At 37.6% G+C, this 16,340-nt stretch overlaps 1 protein-coding gene and 1 long non-coding RNA gene across 2 annotated transcripts; one reads left to right on the top strand and one right to left on the bottom strand.

Moving 5' to 3' along the window:
- Window positions 1-9,516: 9,516 nt before the first annotated feature.
- LOC140182803 (uncharacterized) lies at window positions 9,517-10,218 on the top strand. Its single transcript, XR_011878944.1, has 3 exons — window positions 9,517-9,659; window positions 9,739-9,873; window positions 9,983-10,218. It is a non-coding gene; the product is annotated as an uncharacterized lncRNA (long non-coding RNA).
- A 1,578-nt stretch (window positions 10,219-11,796) lies between these two features.
- LOC112735524 (protein FAR1-RELATED SEQUENCE 5-like) lies at window positions 11,797-14,293 on the bottom strand. The gene is made up of 3 exons (XM_025785058.1): window positions 12,520-14,293; window positions 12,080-12,345; window positions 11,797-12,003 (listed from the first exon to the last, which is right to left on the bottom strand). Exons 1-3 carry the CDS (start codon window positions 14,291-14,293, stop codon window positions 11,797-11,799), a joined length of 2,247 nt encoding a protein of 748 aa, XP_025640843.1.
- Between the last annotated feature and the right edge of the window lie 2,047 nt (window positions 14,294-16,340).

Here is a 16,340-nt window from a genome sequence, read left to right on the forward strand (position 1 = left end):
TAAGAATAACAATAACGATAAAAGCCAATACCGTCGCGCTAGTGGAATACCAATATTGCCGAGTTGATCACGGGGTATAGGTGCCAGGAACGGCATACGCTCCCACGCCCAAACAAAAAGTAGTATCAGTGGGCCATCCATTTTCTTGCAGTTGTATTGTGAGGCACGACACAACGATCTGTATAGGTGTGCCAGACTGGCTGCTCCCCAACTATACCCTGAAATCCGGGGAAAATCCCGAAGTAGCGGTAGAAACTTCGAGTTCAATGAAACGGTCGACTTATCCGGAAACACAATTGTATCGAGCACGCAGAAAATGTGCGCTCTGACGTACCGCTCGAGAGACTCCTGAGTATCACACGGCTCGGTGTCTCTGCACTGCCGAACCCAAGCAATATTAACCTTTCCCAACACGTGATCGTTCAGACCAGGCTCCCGACCAAAACACGCAATGCAGTTCTCCACCAAAAACTGGTGGTATCTGATCTTCCCGTAACAGCCTCCCCATTAATCGGGAGACTAAGAATATAACTCACATCGTCCAACGTCACCGTCACTTCACCGACCGGAAGATGAAACGTGTGAGTCTCCGGCCTCCAGCGTTCCACCAAAGCACTCGGTAGTGCAGAATGACCTCTCATTTCGCCTGCTCGCGAAACGTGTTGAAACCCAGTCAATGCTAATGTCGATGCAGCTACCTCGTTAAAGGTATCTGGCGGATCCAATTTTCTGGGCAACAAATTTATGATAGCCTGCAAAAAAATAATGATAATTATTAAATTCTAAATAATATCGATTATAACATAATAATAAATTGTTAAAAAATCACAAAAATTTATCTATTATTTATTAAACAGTATTATTAATTACTAAAAATTAATAATAACTTATTCTCAATATTATAACCAGTATTATAGAATAATCATAATAACACTCTAATTATAATAATAACTACCCAAATATAACAATAATAATAAACATTTATTATAATATCTATAACCTAAACGGTTTGTTATAAACATACAGTATTAATTATTATTACAAAATATTACTAAAGTATTAAACGTAATAATTTTTTTTCTACGTAAACATTATTAAAAAAACCGTTTACTGTTAACAGTATTATTATTATTATTATTACTATCATAAAAAATAATAATAAATCACTAAAAAATAATAATAAATTATTAAACATTATTGAAATTAAAAATTATTAATAAATTATTTTCATTAACATACCCACTATTATTATTATTATTATAATAATAATAATAATAATAATAATAATAATAATAATAACAACAACAACAACGTCACTAACAATACAGAGATTAATTTGCCTATTAATAATAATAATAATATAATAACAATATTAAAAAATTAAACCGTAATGAGAAATTAATAACAACATAATATTAGTTATAATAATATTAATAACCTCAATACTATTAATTACAACACAAATAAATAAAATTCGAATAAATCTTTATATTTATTGTTACATATTAAAAAAAATTTACTTACAAATTGAGGATGATCCAAATACTCAATAATATGATCTTCTGGTTTGGTATAGTCACGCACCATTTTTTTTCTATACTGTGTACTTGTTCTTCTTCAACAAACTCTTTCACAGCTTCCTCACTCTCCCTCAACTATTTCTTCAGTAACTAGTTTTGCTTTAGTAACTTTGCTTTCCTCTCAATCTGCGTTTCTCACTTATAAGGACCCAGCTGAATCCCCTCCGAGAACACGTGGCACGCATGCAGCTAGGGAGCATGCAAAACGCAACCTGCGTTTGGCTCTGGTTTACTAACAAACGCATCCTGCGTTTTGCGCAGTCCGAAGTTGGTCAAGCACTGCTCCTGTCGGCATGCAGGGCACGTTTCGTTTGCTGGTTTCCTTCCCTCACCAATCGCAGCCTGTGTTTTGCAGGGCCTGCATTTTTTTATTCCAACGCCTGCAAAACGTTACCTGCGTTTTGCATGTCTCTGATCTTCACAGGTCCACATTTGTGGACATCACACCATGTATCCATTTATCTGCACTTCACCATTGTGTTATCCATTTAGAAATTAATTTCTGATAGTAATGATCAACATTAATTACAAATTTGAAAAATAAAAATAACCTAAAATAGCAACTCCATACTCACATAACATGAATTTGGAGAAACCAACCCACACCCCCACCTCGAACCGAACCCCCCCTCAAAACCTCAGTCAGCCTGGATCATTGCACAGAACACCAACATCCACTCCACCTGAATTCTTGACCATTTTACCGACGGGAAGCCGCGCCTAATGCCCACCATAATGCATTCGGAAGAAACACTCGACGCTCTCCATAACGCCATCGATGCCGTCATCAGCCAGCAACGGTAGTTTGCACGCAACGGAATTGTCATCGAGATCGCACGCACCTTCACCCCGCAAGTTCGGCCACATCCCAAAGCCGCGAACCAAAATTCCGTATTTCCAAAGACACCTCCATTAGAAGACACATGTATAAAAGACACTTCTATTAAAAGATACACGCATAGGAAGACATACCCAAAGGACACATCCGACGTATTAGGAAGACACACCAGATATGAATTAGGTGGCAGTAGAGCAGCAGCATGCGACGGAAATGGAGGACACGAGTTTGCGTCCTGGCGACAGCAATGGCTTTCACGCCCATGAGATGAATGCTGAAGGAGGTGGAGCATCGACCCACCCACCGGAGAAGACAAATCCGTGGCGGCATCTTTGATAAGGATTCGAAGCAGAGGCAGCAGCAAGTGCCGTCACGGTCGACGTGGATGGCTTCCTCGCACGCGACGGCAGCATCTTCTTCGCCCGAGCACTGGACGGCGCTGATTGATGTTAGTTGTGGGAGAGAAGATGACTAGGGGGAGAGATGAGGAAATCGTCGCCATGTAGAGGAAGCTCGCCAATGGTATGGAACTAGAGAAGTGAAACATAATGGTGAAAAACTGGGCATTAGGTGAAACAGTGATTTTTTTAATCGATCAGGGTAATTAGAGTAAAAGCTAGATAATTGGGTAGATAATTTTTTGGTAATTTGAGTTTTTGGATCTAGCCAATTAAGAGTTGGCAGAAATTAGTTGGACTCCTAGTTAGTTACTTAGCAAAATTCTTAATACATATGTTTGACTCCTTGGTCCATTTATAGCTCGGTCGTATTCGATATTTGCTTACCGTTTACCCGAATCTTAACCTGTTTTGTTTTCCATCCAAAAAATCGTAAGTTCCAAAAAAAAAAAGAAAGTGGTGTGACATATGATATTAGACATCTCTTTGATATTATAACCTAATTTGTGAACCTTAATCAATTGAAATCTATATTGACATCCAAATTCGTAAAACCTTAATCTCCAATACACAAAATATAGGTTAGGATATTATAAATTTTTGGGGCTCAATATAAATTTAAGAAGGCTAAAGTAAACAAAAATAATGTTATAGTGTCAACTGGAAAAGCAATGATAATTAAATGGGAGATTCTACTATGCTGAACCCATTTCCTTTCTTTACATGCTGATGACAAATGGAGAGGCTGCCGCAATGACACGCGTTGAGAGAGACTGCCCAGGAAAGCTAGCTTTCTGCTTTGCAACAGAATATGGGTCCCACACGCTTTTATTTGTCGGTTACTTTTCAGGTGTTTATGTTTCTAACGTTGGATTAACTAAGGTGTTAATTTTTTTGTAATTAAGGTTGGTAGTTGCAAAAACTGTAATGGGTTATTTTACAAAAAAATGGTTTGGGTTTAACCAAAAAAGACCTTTGTCTTATTACTAAGAGTGGATTGTAAGACCACCAAAAAAAGGATTGGATTAGATTGACCCAAAAAAAAAAAAAGAGGTATGTTTATCATGTTACAAAATTTTTTGTTTTGCTGAAAAGTCTTAAATAAAAATATCATAAATAAAAAGCCTATAATAATGTATAATTTAATAATTAAAGTTGTGACCATATTTGTTGGCAAGATAAAAGATAGTGATAATATAATTTTTGAATTGAAAATGAAGTGTTAATTTTTTTTTATGAAATTAAAGAGCATTTTTTTAAAATGAATTGTCAATAACAATCACCTTTATTTACTTGTAACGTAGAGAGTACGGTACTCCCAGTTATTTTATTACTCGGTTTTCTTATCGCTACATTTATAATTTTTATTTTTTTTAAATTGTTAATAATTTCAATTAACATAAATAAGTGAATGAAAATACAAATAAAAATAAGAAACATAAATATGAGGGGAAAAAAGTAAAAAAAAAATATTATAAAAATAAATTAAAATAAAAATATGAAGGCTATGAAAATAAATAATCATAAAATTAAATAATCAGTAAAAATTATTGATATACATAGTATGACCTATAACAGAAACAATAATTATGGTATTAAATGTTATTGTTCAATAATTTAATTTTGCAAACAGTCTATTAGAGACTTAGAGTAATGTGTCATAGGAGAGAGTCTCATGTCATCGTTACAGATGTGAGATGAATAGTGTGAAGCAAATATTTTAGAATATAATTTTTTATTGTATTTATGAAAGACCAACAGAAATAATGAATAATGATATTCCTAGTTATGTTGTTCCTGAGACCTGTTTTTTCTTTTTTCCATTAAGACATTAAAAACCGAATTTTTTTCCCAAGTTTTAGGTGGTCATTTTTTTTCTCTTTTTATCTCCTTCTATTTTTTCATCTTTTATGTAAACAAAGTTTTAAATCAACCTGCCAACATTTGTCTTAGTGATAGAATATGTTGGTGTGATGTAAATATTGTAATCGTTAGAGAAAAAATGTTTAAATTTTTTATTTTTATTTATGATGGTTATTAGTAAGACAATTATTTACTAATAATGTTGTTATAGTTATTATTTATGTTAGTTGTTATTATTATTAGTATTATTGTTATTATTATTATTATTTTGTTTGGAATGAACTTTTAGGTGGCTTATAAAATGCTCTCCTTATGTATTCTACGAATTAGTGTTAGCTGAGAAAGAAGATATTAGTGGTGTCAGGGGTGCTTTCTGTCTCCTTGCTCTATGAAACACATTTTCTTTTGTATACTTAAGTGATAATGAGCACCGACGGTGGTCGTTTTCCATTCTACGCGGTGCGAAGGGGTCGGGTTCCCGGCGTTTATCGCTCATGGCAAGAGTGTGAGCAACAAGTCAATGGCTATCGAAACAGCGAACATCGTGGGTTCCGTAATTTGGCTGAGGCCGTGGCTTGGCTGCGCAGCGCCGCAGCATCTCCCGCCCGACAGCCAACACCGCCTGTTCAAACAGTGAGAAGAAAACCTTCCAAGTTGTTAGAGGTGGCCTTCTGTTCAATGTCTTCATCGCAGCTAGTATCTTCCGGAATAGTTCCATCCAACTGCCAGGAATGTGATGGTGGCAGCAACCCTGTTGAACAGGGAGGTGAGATGCAAAAACTTTACTTCTAATACTTTTATCTAAGTTTTTCATTTAGCAAGCTTTTAATGCCAGAGTGAGTGTGATGTTAATGTGCAGTGGTAGAGCCAGCAAGTGAGAGGGCGTTCATGCATGTAGAAGACATGGAACTAATGTTGTTGAGAGCGTGTTCGTTCTTTCAAATTGGTCTCCCAATTTTTGTCCCCCACGAGATCAACCCGAAGGATGATAATGTGCTTTTTGGTTTCACGGTGGTGCTCCCCCACAATGGAAGAGGACTCGATCTTGTGGCTCACGGTCCGTTGTGCTACAGCGAACACTTTGCTCGTCAAGAAGTTTCGTTCACAATGTTGGATAAGATTCTTTCTACTATGGGTTATACTATTCGTGATTACAATCATCACATTGTTGTACGTGTCACGGCCCAGTTGAATCAGGAGAAGAAGGAAGAAGTTGACCGATTGAACAACCGAATTCGTAAACTTGAGCTTGAGAACGAGGAGCTTAGGGGACAAGTTGAAATGTTTGGGGAAATGTTAGAGGAATAGATTACGCCTAATAGTCTTTCTGTATGTGGTTCTTTTTTAAAGGTTCTTTTTTATTTGATAAGATGAGAGACCTGCCTTTATGGGGTTGTAAGGGACAATGAAGATGGTGCTTTGGTTGGGCTTTTGACCACAAAGACACTTAATTTGGGTCCTAATGGAATAGGGTTTTCCGTTGGGTTCCCTCTAGGTTTAATGAAGTAATTGTTAAGTTTTATTTATCAACTGGCTGTATGAAATATGTAAGTTTGTTAAGCTTAATTAGATGGATGTTGATCAGTGTATTGAAAACGATTCTCGAGTCCAAAGAGCTTTTAAAATTTATTTTTTCGAAAATTTGTTTTCCCAAAAAAAAAAAAGAGATGCAACAAACTAAATTAAGAAGCTAATATTGTCCAACTAAACTAATAGAATAATAAGCTAAGACAATTAACCGCTTAAGTTTGTAATCAAGGTGATGACCGGTCTTTCTTTCAAATTTGTACTTGCACCAAATTGGAATAAATTTCTAATTCGATGATTAATAACTAAAATTAAGAATCCGTTGTTGCATCAAAAAATCAATACTAGCAATCTTTCTAACCATCAGTGAAAGAAATAATTGTTATAATAATTTTTTATTTGACAGTCACTTATAAAGTTTTTGATAATGAAATTTAAAAAATCAACAAACCTAAATACACTAATGAGTGACCAGTCCGTATTTTTTGGTGGAATTGTTTTGCATGGAGTAATAAAAGTTTGTCTAACTTTTAAAAAGATTAATTTTGTAAAAGAATGTTGTATTTAAAATTTTTATACATGAATAGTAACGGTTAAATTTAATGTTTGTATTTTTAAGATTTGAGTACATGAATAATATAATTTTTTTGAAATTTTTAAACTATTAATGTTGTAGATGATTGTTGTATTTGACATGCCAGTTAATGTATTTTTGAATAAATTTTGTCAATTAATTTATTTAAGATATATCAAAAAAATTAAACAGGCAACACTGAAAACTAAAAAACAATATTCATCTACAATTATAATTGGAATTTATTTAAACATATTTATTATTCTTAAGAGAAAAAGTGATAGGATTTATTAGTTATTAAATCATACAGTCATTACGAAAGAAAGATTTTGAAAATTATCTTCTGGTGAGAGTGGCGTGTACTTAAACAAATGTCAGTAGTCATGTCAACGGTCATGTTGCCGTTACCCTAAGGCCTATGACTGCATACATGGGGAAAATGCATAGCAGGTTGTGATTGAAAGAGTCATTCCAGTCTGATTGCTTCTTCTATAAGCCTCTTTGGTAAATAAAAAAATATATTTCTTTTGGGAATAATATATATTTAGAAATGTAGGAGTAACTTTTTTTTAAAGGAATAATGATGGAGTTGTGTCTGTTCAGTTGGGCTAGGTCACTAATGGGCCATGATATGATATGAGCCCATTTCATGGTTTCATATAACACATGTGGAACTATTCATAACCATAGTCCATGCAAGTTTCGGCAATGGAGACATGTGCTACTGTGGAAGAGATACTTGGAAAAATGAACGAACAAGTTGATGCACTGAAGGAGAAAAATGACAATGTCTCTCTCGCAAGGTGAGTAATGCAATCCTAGTAATAAACCTTTGTGATTCTTGTTATGTGGTGTGTGTTATTTTTCCTCTGACAAGTTAACACATGGTTGTGTTTCGAGCAGTGAGGTCGCTAAAGGGACGGACGGTGGTGACGGGACAATCGACGACGATCATAACATCAGGTTTATCCGCATGTTCCAGGAGGTTGGTTTTCTGCACAACATGTTGTGGCCATAGGTTTGAATTAGGTGTATAGTTGTTAGTAAGTCTAGCTTACGTATGTAGCTGTATGGATATTGCAGATAATAAACCAGAATAAAATGACCAGGGAGGTGATGAAGACCCTAAATGAAGACATTAGGACTATCTCTGGGATCCTAGTGGAACATGGGAAGATTCTCTAATCTCTAATTGTTGCGGTTGGTTCTCTGGCCGACCTGAAGAAAGAAGGCGTGCAAGGCAACGCACGGATGGTCGCGTGTAAGAAGACGCGGGCAAAGGCGGCAGATGAACCAGAGGCGACTTTGGTTAGCAAGAAATCTGTGGGAGTTAAACGTGGTGCCGTAAAGATCTCACCGCCACTGAAGCCCACAACTAGAGGGGACACGGCCCGCCAGAGGCAGACACAAAAGAACCGAAACGGTGGCCCCACTAAATCCGCTAAGCTAAAAGTAAGTGAAGTTTTTTTTGTTTTGGCAATTTACGTCCAAAAGTATCAAGTTATTTGCTTCATCATTTACTGTTGGTGCAGCGCAAGTTAACATTTGAAAACCAGGATTCTGCGTCAACTGAAGGTAGTGACGTCTGCCAAACTGAGCATGGGTCGTTGTTCACATATCACACACACCTCGCCTTCCATGTTGCATCTGATATGCCGCAAGTAATGAATTTAATGTTTGGGTATTTAGTAATATTTCTCTCCTATGTGAATTTTCCTGGTCTTAGTCCTACTAGAATTTACTTACACGGATTTTGTGTTGCTTTGCTTGGGTAGTGTCTCGAGTTGGCATTTCGGCCACCAGACGGAATGCATTTTCAGGGGTCGGAGTTTGTCATGGCCGCTTACATTTTCTCGAAGAATATGGATGAACGGTACGTATGTATGTGACATGGCTTGGTGAATGTGAGTTGTCGTAATGTTACACTTGAGATGTATTCATGTATCGGAGCGTGACCATGCTTGTTTAATGTTTCTTGTGGTAGGGAGATTCTAGTTGCGGATGAGCACGCACAGGGTGATCGGCGTACATTATGGAGCCTAAGACCGGGGCAGCAAGTTGTTGACGACGTAAGTAGTGGTTCACATACGTTGTTGTTATACGTTGGTGTGTGGGAAGCCTTAGTTGCAGTCTTGGATAACCGTCTTTGTGGCAACAGGTTATCAACATGGTGGCCTCCATGCTCAGCTTCGACAACATGTCTCCTAAGTGGTTTTTGCCAACCACCTTTGCGGTAAAATTATGTCCCCATATCCAGTAAATTGTGCTAACGATTCTTCTTTTCATGAGAAGTTTGAAATGAATTTGTCGTTACAGAAAAGGCTGTGGAAAATGTGTAACTTTATGATTAGAATTATGACAACTTTTCCTTCTCGGGATGAAAGATAGCGATAACATAATTCCGGTTTGATAATTGAAATAATAGTCTGATTACGTATGGAATAAGTAAAAAAAAAAACATTGAACATAGGTTCCGAGAAGCTATGGTACATAGTGATTTTTGATTTCTTATCCATGGTTAATTACATTATGCCTATAAAGTGGTGTTTGGTGTTGTGTAATTTATTTTAAGCAATATTGGAATGTTAAAAATTTGCTAACATTTATAAATTTTGAAATTAAATTTTAATTTTCATTGTTTATTATGAAATTAGACGTTTTCTGAAAATTACTTGTCAACGGCAATCTCTTTTTTCCACTTGTGACATAGAGAGTACGTCACCGTTAGCAAAACCTGAGGCGGTTGACTCGTGTATGTGTCTGACGTAAAATTGTGTTTCAACGTCCAGCAAATTGCGCTAAGTCCTGTGAACCATAGCATTGACACTTTCGAGTTCATCCGGTCTAACTTTATGGGCTATGCGGATAACTTGCATCGGGTAACAACTTATTTCTGCATTTTAATTGACAATATTCCTTTGCCGTTACGTTAGTAACTTATTTACTTCATTTGTGTAGATATATGTTCCAATGTACAGGGAGCAACATTGGTACCTGATGATTGTGGATCTAGTGTTCTGCAGGCTAATTTACCTAGATTCTGCGAAGAATGTGTCGGAATATGAAGCCAGGATTGCTCAAATGAAATATGTGGTGAGTACATAGCACGTGACCCTTATCAACTCCTCATGCATTTCAGGCATTAATAAATGTTTCCACCTTAGTAGCTTTGAGTACAACTAATAAATTGAGACCTTTGCAGGCCTTCTTCATAGAGAATATGTTGCAAGATACGAGGTTCTAGAGCGATAAGGGACATTATAAACCACATCCCTCCACATTCGACCTCGACGAGCCGGAGGTTGGCCACCAAATTGAGGGCTCGTATGTACCATACTAATCCATGTTTTTGTTTGTTGAACCCTAAAATAATAATGTAATAACAACACATGTGACTTTACTTTCCCGTGTAGAAACGACTGTGGAGTGTGGGTTGTTCAGTGGATGATGCAATCTTGGGTGTTTAGAGATTTCATGTTAGAGGTAACAAACACTGCCAAATTGAAATGATGCTTTAATAGACATTGTTAGATGCCATTGTTGTTACGTTGCAAACCTATCTTACCTACATACTAGTTCAATTGATACTGTAGTTGTCATTGCTTGAAATCGTTGTTGCTACTGTCCGGAATTAGCTAAACCAATTAAATGATGGCTATTGTAGGATGTCACCAATCAGACTAGGATGTGGCTTGCTCTTGATTTGGTCATGGGTAGACATAACCCAATTGCTCGCGAGGTAGGTCGCAAGGCCATGGCTGATTGGGACAGAAATATGTCCCGTTCCAAGCGTCGTCACAATGGCAACAATGCACCGGCCGATGCAGGTCCATCCCGTAGTGGCAGCTTGACGTTCTAGGTGGTATCGTAGATATTTTGTTGCGGTGGATATTTTGCTATGATGAATTGTGCACCTAGTTGCATATTTTGCTATGATGCATTGTGCACCAAGTTGCGTGAACCTCACGTGTCTCGTTGGGGATATACTTGGGGCCTCGCTTTTGTCAATATGAGGCCCTGTGCCACCGCAAATGAATCTTTCTTATGCTAATGACTCAACTATTATAATAGGAGTACATGTATTAAACTGACTAGATATTCCCTACATGTGCATGAATATATTGTAAAACTTGCAACTCTTTTGCTATTGTTTCTTAATGCCTAGCTAAAAACATTGAGAAGTGATGAATAAGATCCACATCGTCGCACTCGTTTCAAGCGAATTTTATAAAATAATTGGAAGCCATTCTATGATTAAATTGTAACAAGTTAGGAAGTTATGGAAGACTATGATTACCGTTCTGGGCAAGAATGATAATATGGAACCAAAAGCCCGTAGCATTCGATACACTAGTGGGTTGAACCCAGTTTACTAATTTCCTTTTTGGCAATAATAACTTAAAGCCCAAAAGCTGACTAACCCGGCCCAGGTTTAGTTTTTAATCAAGCCATGTGGTTGCTACCATAAACCCAGCGACTTACTCCTCAGGTTGGGGAATTGTTATTAAGGTGACATGGGCTGCATTATCAAAAGCCCAACAAGTAACCCCTCAAGCCCAAATATCATTATTTACTCTCACGATTGGGTAACCTCCAAGCCCCAAATTCATTCTATAGAGGCGCACATGTTATCATTGCTATTGGGCCTTGCAAAATTTTACAAAAACAAAATCAATTATACTTGAAGGCAGGTTAACAAATATAGCCACCCTCAACTTACGGTGTTGAGATAAGATGCTAGAAAAAAATAACAAACACCAGATCCCTGGAACAATACACCAACAACTAAGCAGACTCAAATAACTCTGCATATAATATGCTTCTCGTTGCCATGCCAGTGACAAGGGAACCATACATTGTTTAGCGGGATAGCATCTGTTAGTGATCGGTATTCCCCCAACCTTTGCGTGATCCTTTCTGTATTCTTCCGAGAAAGACCCTAACCTGCATCATTATGGAAGCAACTGTTCATAACAATTTTTTCGCAGTCAACAGTTATTCGCATACAACATGACCCTAAATACTTGGATCATCGCAAGCTTTTAACGATGATACATATACACATGCAGGCATCCTAACCTCGTTTGCCCAATCGTCATTGAAGGTGCATCCTGCCTTCGCATTGTTTCCTACGTAGTTGCCGGAGGTCGAATCAGCGAACTGTCTCCTTAAGTCATCTAGGTTCCGTGCATAATTTCCAGCATTTCCATGGCCAGGTTCCCTCTGAAAGACGGAAGTTAGTTGAATGACATTGCTAATACGTAAAGAACACATGACAACTACCATGTGAAGTGAATACCTTGAAACTCGCAGGTGTCATCCTAGATGAATCATCTTGGCATTCTGCTCCGGCCACACCGTGCTGGTCCGCATCGTTAGCTGCTGACGACTTCTTCCCCCTATCCTGGGGACATTTTCTTTTCGTATGGCTTACGTGCTTGCAGTTAGCACATCGCCTTCTCTTGCCTAATTGCCTTTGTTTGGCCAGTCGAGGGGCGCCCTTAGGGTTCGCAACCTTGGGATCCCGTACCACCTTCTTCGTCCCCCTTGTGTCCCGTTCATATCCTAACCCCCGACATGCAAATTCCAGAGTATTGCACAAATTAACTATGCCATCGATTGCTTTTCGAAACAAATTTTCATCTTGTGAACCAAGGTAAACAAGCCATTGAGCCTTTGTGTGGAGCGCCCCATGTCTAACCAAAAAACCTCTTTAGGTGGGATCGTCCACCTTCTCACCATATTGATCTATATCTTTGGCATCTTTTCTCCATCGTCGCAGGACCAATCTTTCAGGTATTTCCTGCAGATGCGCTGCTTTCATCATAAAGAACATATGCCTGCATGGGTACCCGTTCTTTTCCCAAAAAAAGCATTGACAGTCGAGTTTTCCAGTACTTCTCCCGAAGGCGGCCATTACCTGAACATCAGGTTTCTCATATTCCTCTAGATAATAAACGGTTGTATTCAAGCACCGTTTTTTCGTAAGTAGATTAACTGCTCCAGCTCCTTCAATCTCTTTCCTAACATATGCGAACAACTCTCGAGTATAAACACTAGCAGCAGCTATCTCTATTGACCTCAAACATGTGGTCATAACCGGATTGGTGTAAATGGAGTTAAATTGTAGCAACATCTCTTTGTTCCGATATTCATGGACGACTAGCTCTAGATTTTGCACTAACTCGAGGATAGTATGGCTTGACTTCGAAAACTTGTTAACCACAGCATTTATTCCCTCACATCGCGACGTAGTCTGGAATCTGGCGCAAAACTTGTCACGTAAATACGCCTTTACCCATAGCTTTCGCTTCTCATGCATGTGCCTTGCCCAACTACTGTCATGCAGCCCAAACTCCTCAATTGCTGCAGCCCAATCCTCTTTGAATTCATTAACCTCCATGTCCATGTACAACCAACGCTTGAACAAACTGCGGAGGCGTTCGTCTTTTACATTTGATGTCACATTTTTTTCCACATGCCACGCACACAAATGATGGGTTGCCTCAGGTAAAACCGACTTCACAGCTTTTATCATTGCTTTGTCCCCGTCAGTAACAACTACACAAGGTTTCTTTTGGCACATAACCTCTAGCAAATTCTGTAACATCCACGTATACGACGATACAGTTTCATCAATCAACAACCCAAAACCAAAAATAGTAGTTTGCTTATGGTTGTTTGAGCCTGAAAAAATCACTACTGGACGTTTGTATCTATTTTTCCTATAAGTGGAGTCAAACGCTAAGACATCTCCAAAACACTGAAAATCAGACCGGCTATTCCCATCAGCCCAAACCATGTTACCAAGCCTTTCATCTTTTGTGAGGTTGTAGCGTGCAACATACATAGGGTCAACAACAGCCTTTCCCTCAAGGTAAACCAACGTTGCATTCGCATCACCATCAGCTATTCGTGACCGCCTCATCTTGTCCGCGTAGTTGTACGCATCCTTTTTCAAAAATCCCAACAAAGAGTATCCACCTGACATACCAGCCATGTGACCCAAGATTTTCGACGTCCCAATTCCATACGCATGCATCCCGTCAATGTGAGCCTTTGCCGCGTCCGTCATTTTGCGATGACTGCGAATCAGGTAAGACATCCCAACAGGTGCTAGGTCATGGTTGTGATCCAGTACTACCTTCCTAACCTTCCATTTCTGCTCACTCTTCTCCAAGTATATTGATAGCATTGCTTTGCAGCCAGTCCGTGTTTCTGGTTTGTGTCCCCGCTGCCTATCAATCCTGTTATAGTGCTTGATTTCCCTCAATCCTTCCTTGTTACAAAAAAATTGATATCTCACAACATTACTGTGGCTATCTTTACCTGAGTCCCCTTTCCGTACCCCAAATCTGTTGACTCTTCCATACCTTCGATAAAACTCATACGCATCTTCCACACTTTTCCAAACTTGGTTCAAAATATCATCCGCGCTCAAGTCAAACCCTGGTTCTCCTTCAGGCAAATGTTCCTCCTGAACCTCATTACCACCAACCTCTTCCGCATTCATCTCCTCGTTCACGTCACTTACACCACCCCCCGCACTCCCCTATCGCCTCACCTCTATTCGCATCCATCTGCAACTCCAAACATTACATAATCTGAATACTCATAAAAACCTCATTACTCTACAATTTCCTACAATACATGTTCTATCTAAACTATACATGCATGAACCAAGTACCCCTAGTTGAGTGCAAATTAGAAACTCGCTACCTTGGAAGGAAAGAAATTGAAGCATTTCCAGCTATTATCCCATTAAACCAAGGTTGTAAAAAGAGTCTAAACTATACATGCATGAACCAAGTACCCCTAGTTGAGTGCAAATTAGAAACTCCCTACTTGAAAAGGAAAGAAATTGAAGCATTTCCAGCTAGGTTGTAAAAAGAAATGAACACAAGGTCATATCAATTTTACATATCAATAGTCAGAACATTAACAAAGAGCAACCTAGCAACATTAACTGCTCATATGAACACGTTAACAACATCAAAACCGTTATGTCCTCTTCAATTAATTATTCAACTTTATAGCCGGGACCAAAAACAGCAACCTAAAAAAAGTCCAAAGAACATCGCCTCACAAACAGTTCATCAAATTGCCAGCTCGTGACGACCAACAAACTCGAACTAAGATCAAACTCAATACTTATGTTAGCAATTTCGCAAAAAATTCAGCTGCCTGACACACACTCGAAGAACAGATCCTCAAGAACAATTTTATTCAATATCAAATTAATAATAAGAAAATCATTAACTTTCAAAACCACCTGAACAATATTTTAAACACTTCAACAAATAACATGAACGAGGACCAGCCACGAACATAAATACCTGGAATACTCAACTCAGACGGAGATCCTATGACGGCTGAACGGCGGACTAAGCACGGCAATACCTGGAACACTCAACTCAACGACGGCGACGGTGCAGGCCTCCACGGCAGACCGTGAAATCCTCAGGCGACCAGAGTGGGATCACCGTCGGGGTCAGAACATGGGCGACGCGTGACAAAGAGCCATTTGACACGTTCCAGCAATGGACAAAGAAGGCTTCTTCAGGTTCGGCAGCGTGGAAGATGTGGGGACCTAGTCACTGCCTCACAAATGACACCTCCGTAGAAGCTAGGATTTTCTTTGTCATTCAGGATATCCCTTTCTTAGCCCTCTACTAAGATTTCGTTTTCTATTTCTTAGTATTGTTTCCTCCTCCCTTTTTTTATTTTTAAAAAATCCACTTCAACAAAATTACAGAAATTACAATCAACATTCTGATATCCTTTGTTTCTGTTATAGGCCATACTATGTATATCAATAATTTTTACTGATTATTTAATTTTATGATTATTTATTTTCATAGCCTTCGTATTTTATTTTAATTTATTTTTATAATATTTTTTTTACTTTTTCCCCCTCATATTTATGTTTCTTATTTTTATTTGTATTTTCATTCACTTATTTATGTTAATTGAAATTATTAACAATTTAAAAAAAATAAAAATTATAAATGTAGCGATAAGAAAACCGAGTAATAAAATAACTGGGAGTACCGTACTCTCTACGTTACAAGTAAATAAAGGTGATTGTTATTGACAATTCATTTTAAAAAAATGCTCTTTAATTTCATAAAAAAAAAGTTAACACTTCATTTTCAATTCAAAAATTATATTATCACTATCTTTTATCTTGCCAACAAATATGGTCACAACTTTAATTATTAAATTATACATTATTATAGACTTTTTATTTATGATATTTTTATTTAAGACTTTTCAGCAAAACAAAAAATTTTGTAACATGATAAACATACCTTTTTTTTTTTTGGGTCAATCTAATCCAATCCTTTTTTTTTGTGGTCTTACAATCCACTCTTAGTAATAAGACAAAGGCCGTTTTTGGCTAAACCCAAATCCTTTTTTTGTAAAATAACCCATCACAGTTTTTGCAACAACTACCAACCTTAATTACAAAAAAAAATTAACACCTTAGTTAATTCAACGTTAGAAACATAAGCACCTGAAAAGTAACCGATAAATAAAAGTGTGTGGAACCTATATTC

This window comes from Arachis hypogaea, chromosome 3 (assembly GCF_003086295.3).
Source record: "Arachis hypogaea cultivar Tifrunner chromosome 3, arahy.Tifrunner.gnm2.J5K5, whole genome shotgun sequence".
NCBI classification, from domain to species: Eukaryota; Viridiplantae; Streptophyta; class Magnoliopsida; order Fabales; family Fabaceae; genus Arachis; species Arachis hypogaea.

Coding starts and splice junctions, on each gene's coding strand:
- LOC112735524 (XM_025785058.1), bottom strand. CDS start 14,293: ATGAATGCGGAAGAGGTTGGTGGTAATGAGGTTCAGGAGGAACATTTG. Junction 12,346..12,519: donor CAAAGATATAGATCAATATG/GTGAGAAGGTGG, acceptor GTCGGGGGTTAG/GATATGAACGGGACACAAGG. Junction 12,004..12,079: donor TGACACCTGCGAGTTTCAAG/GTATTCACTTCA, acceptor TCCGTCTTTCAG/AGGGAACCTGGCCATGGAAA.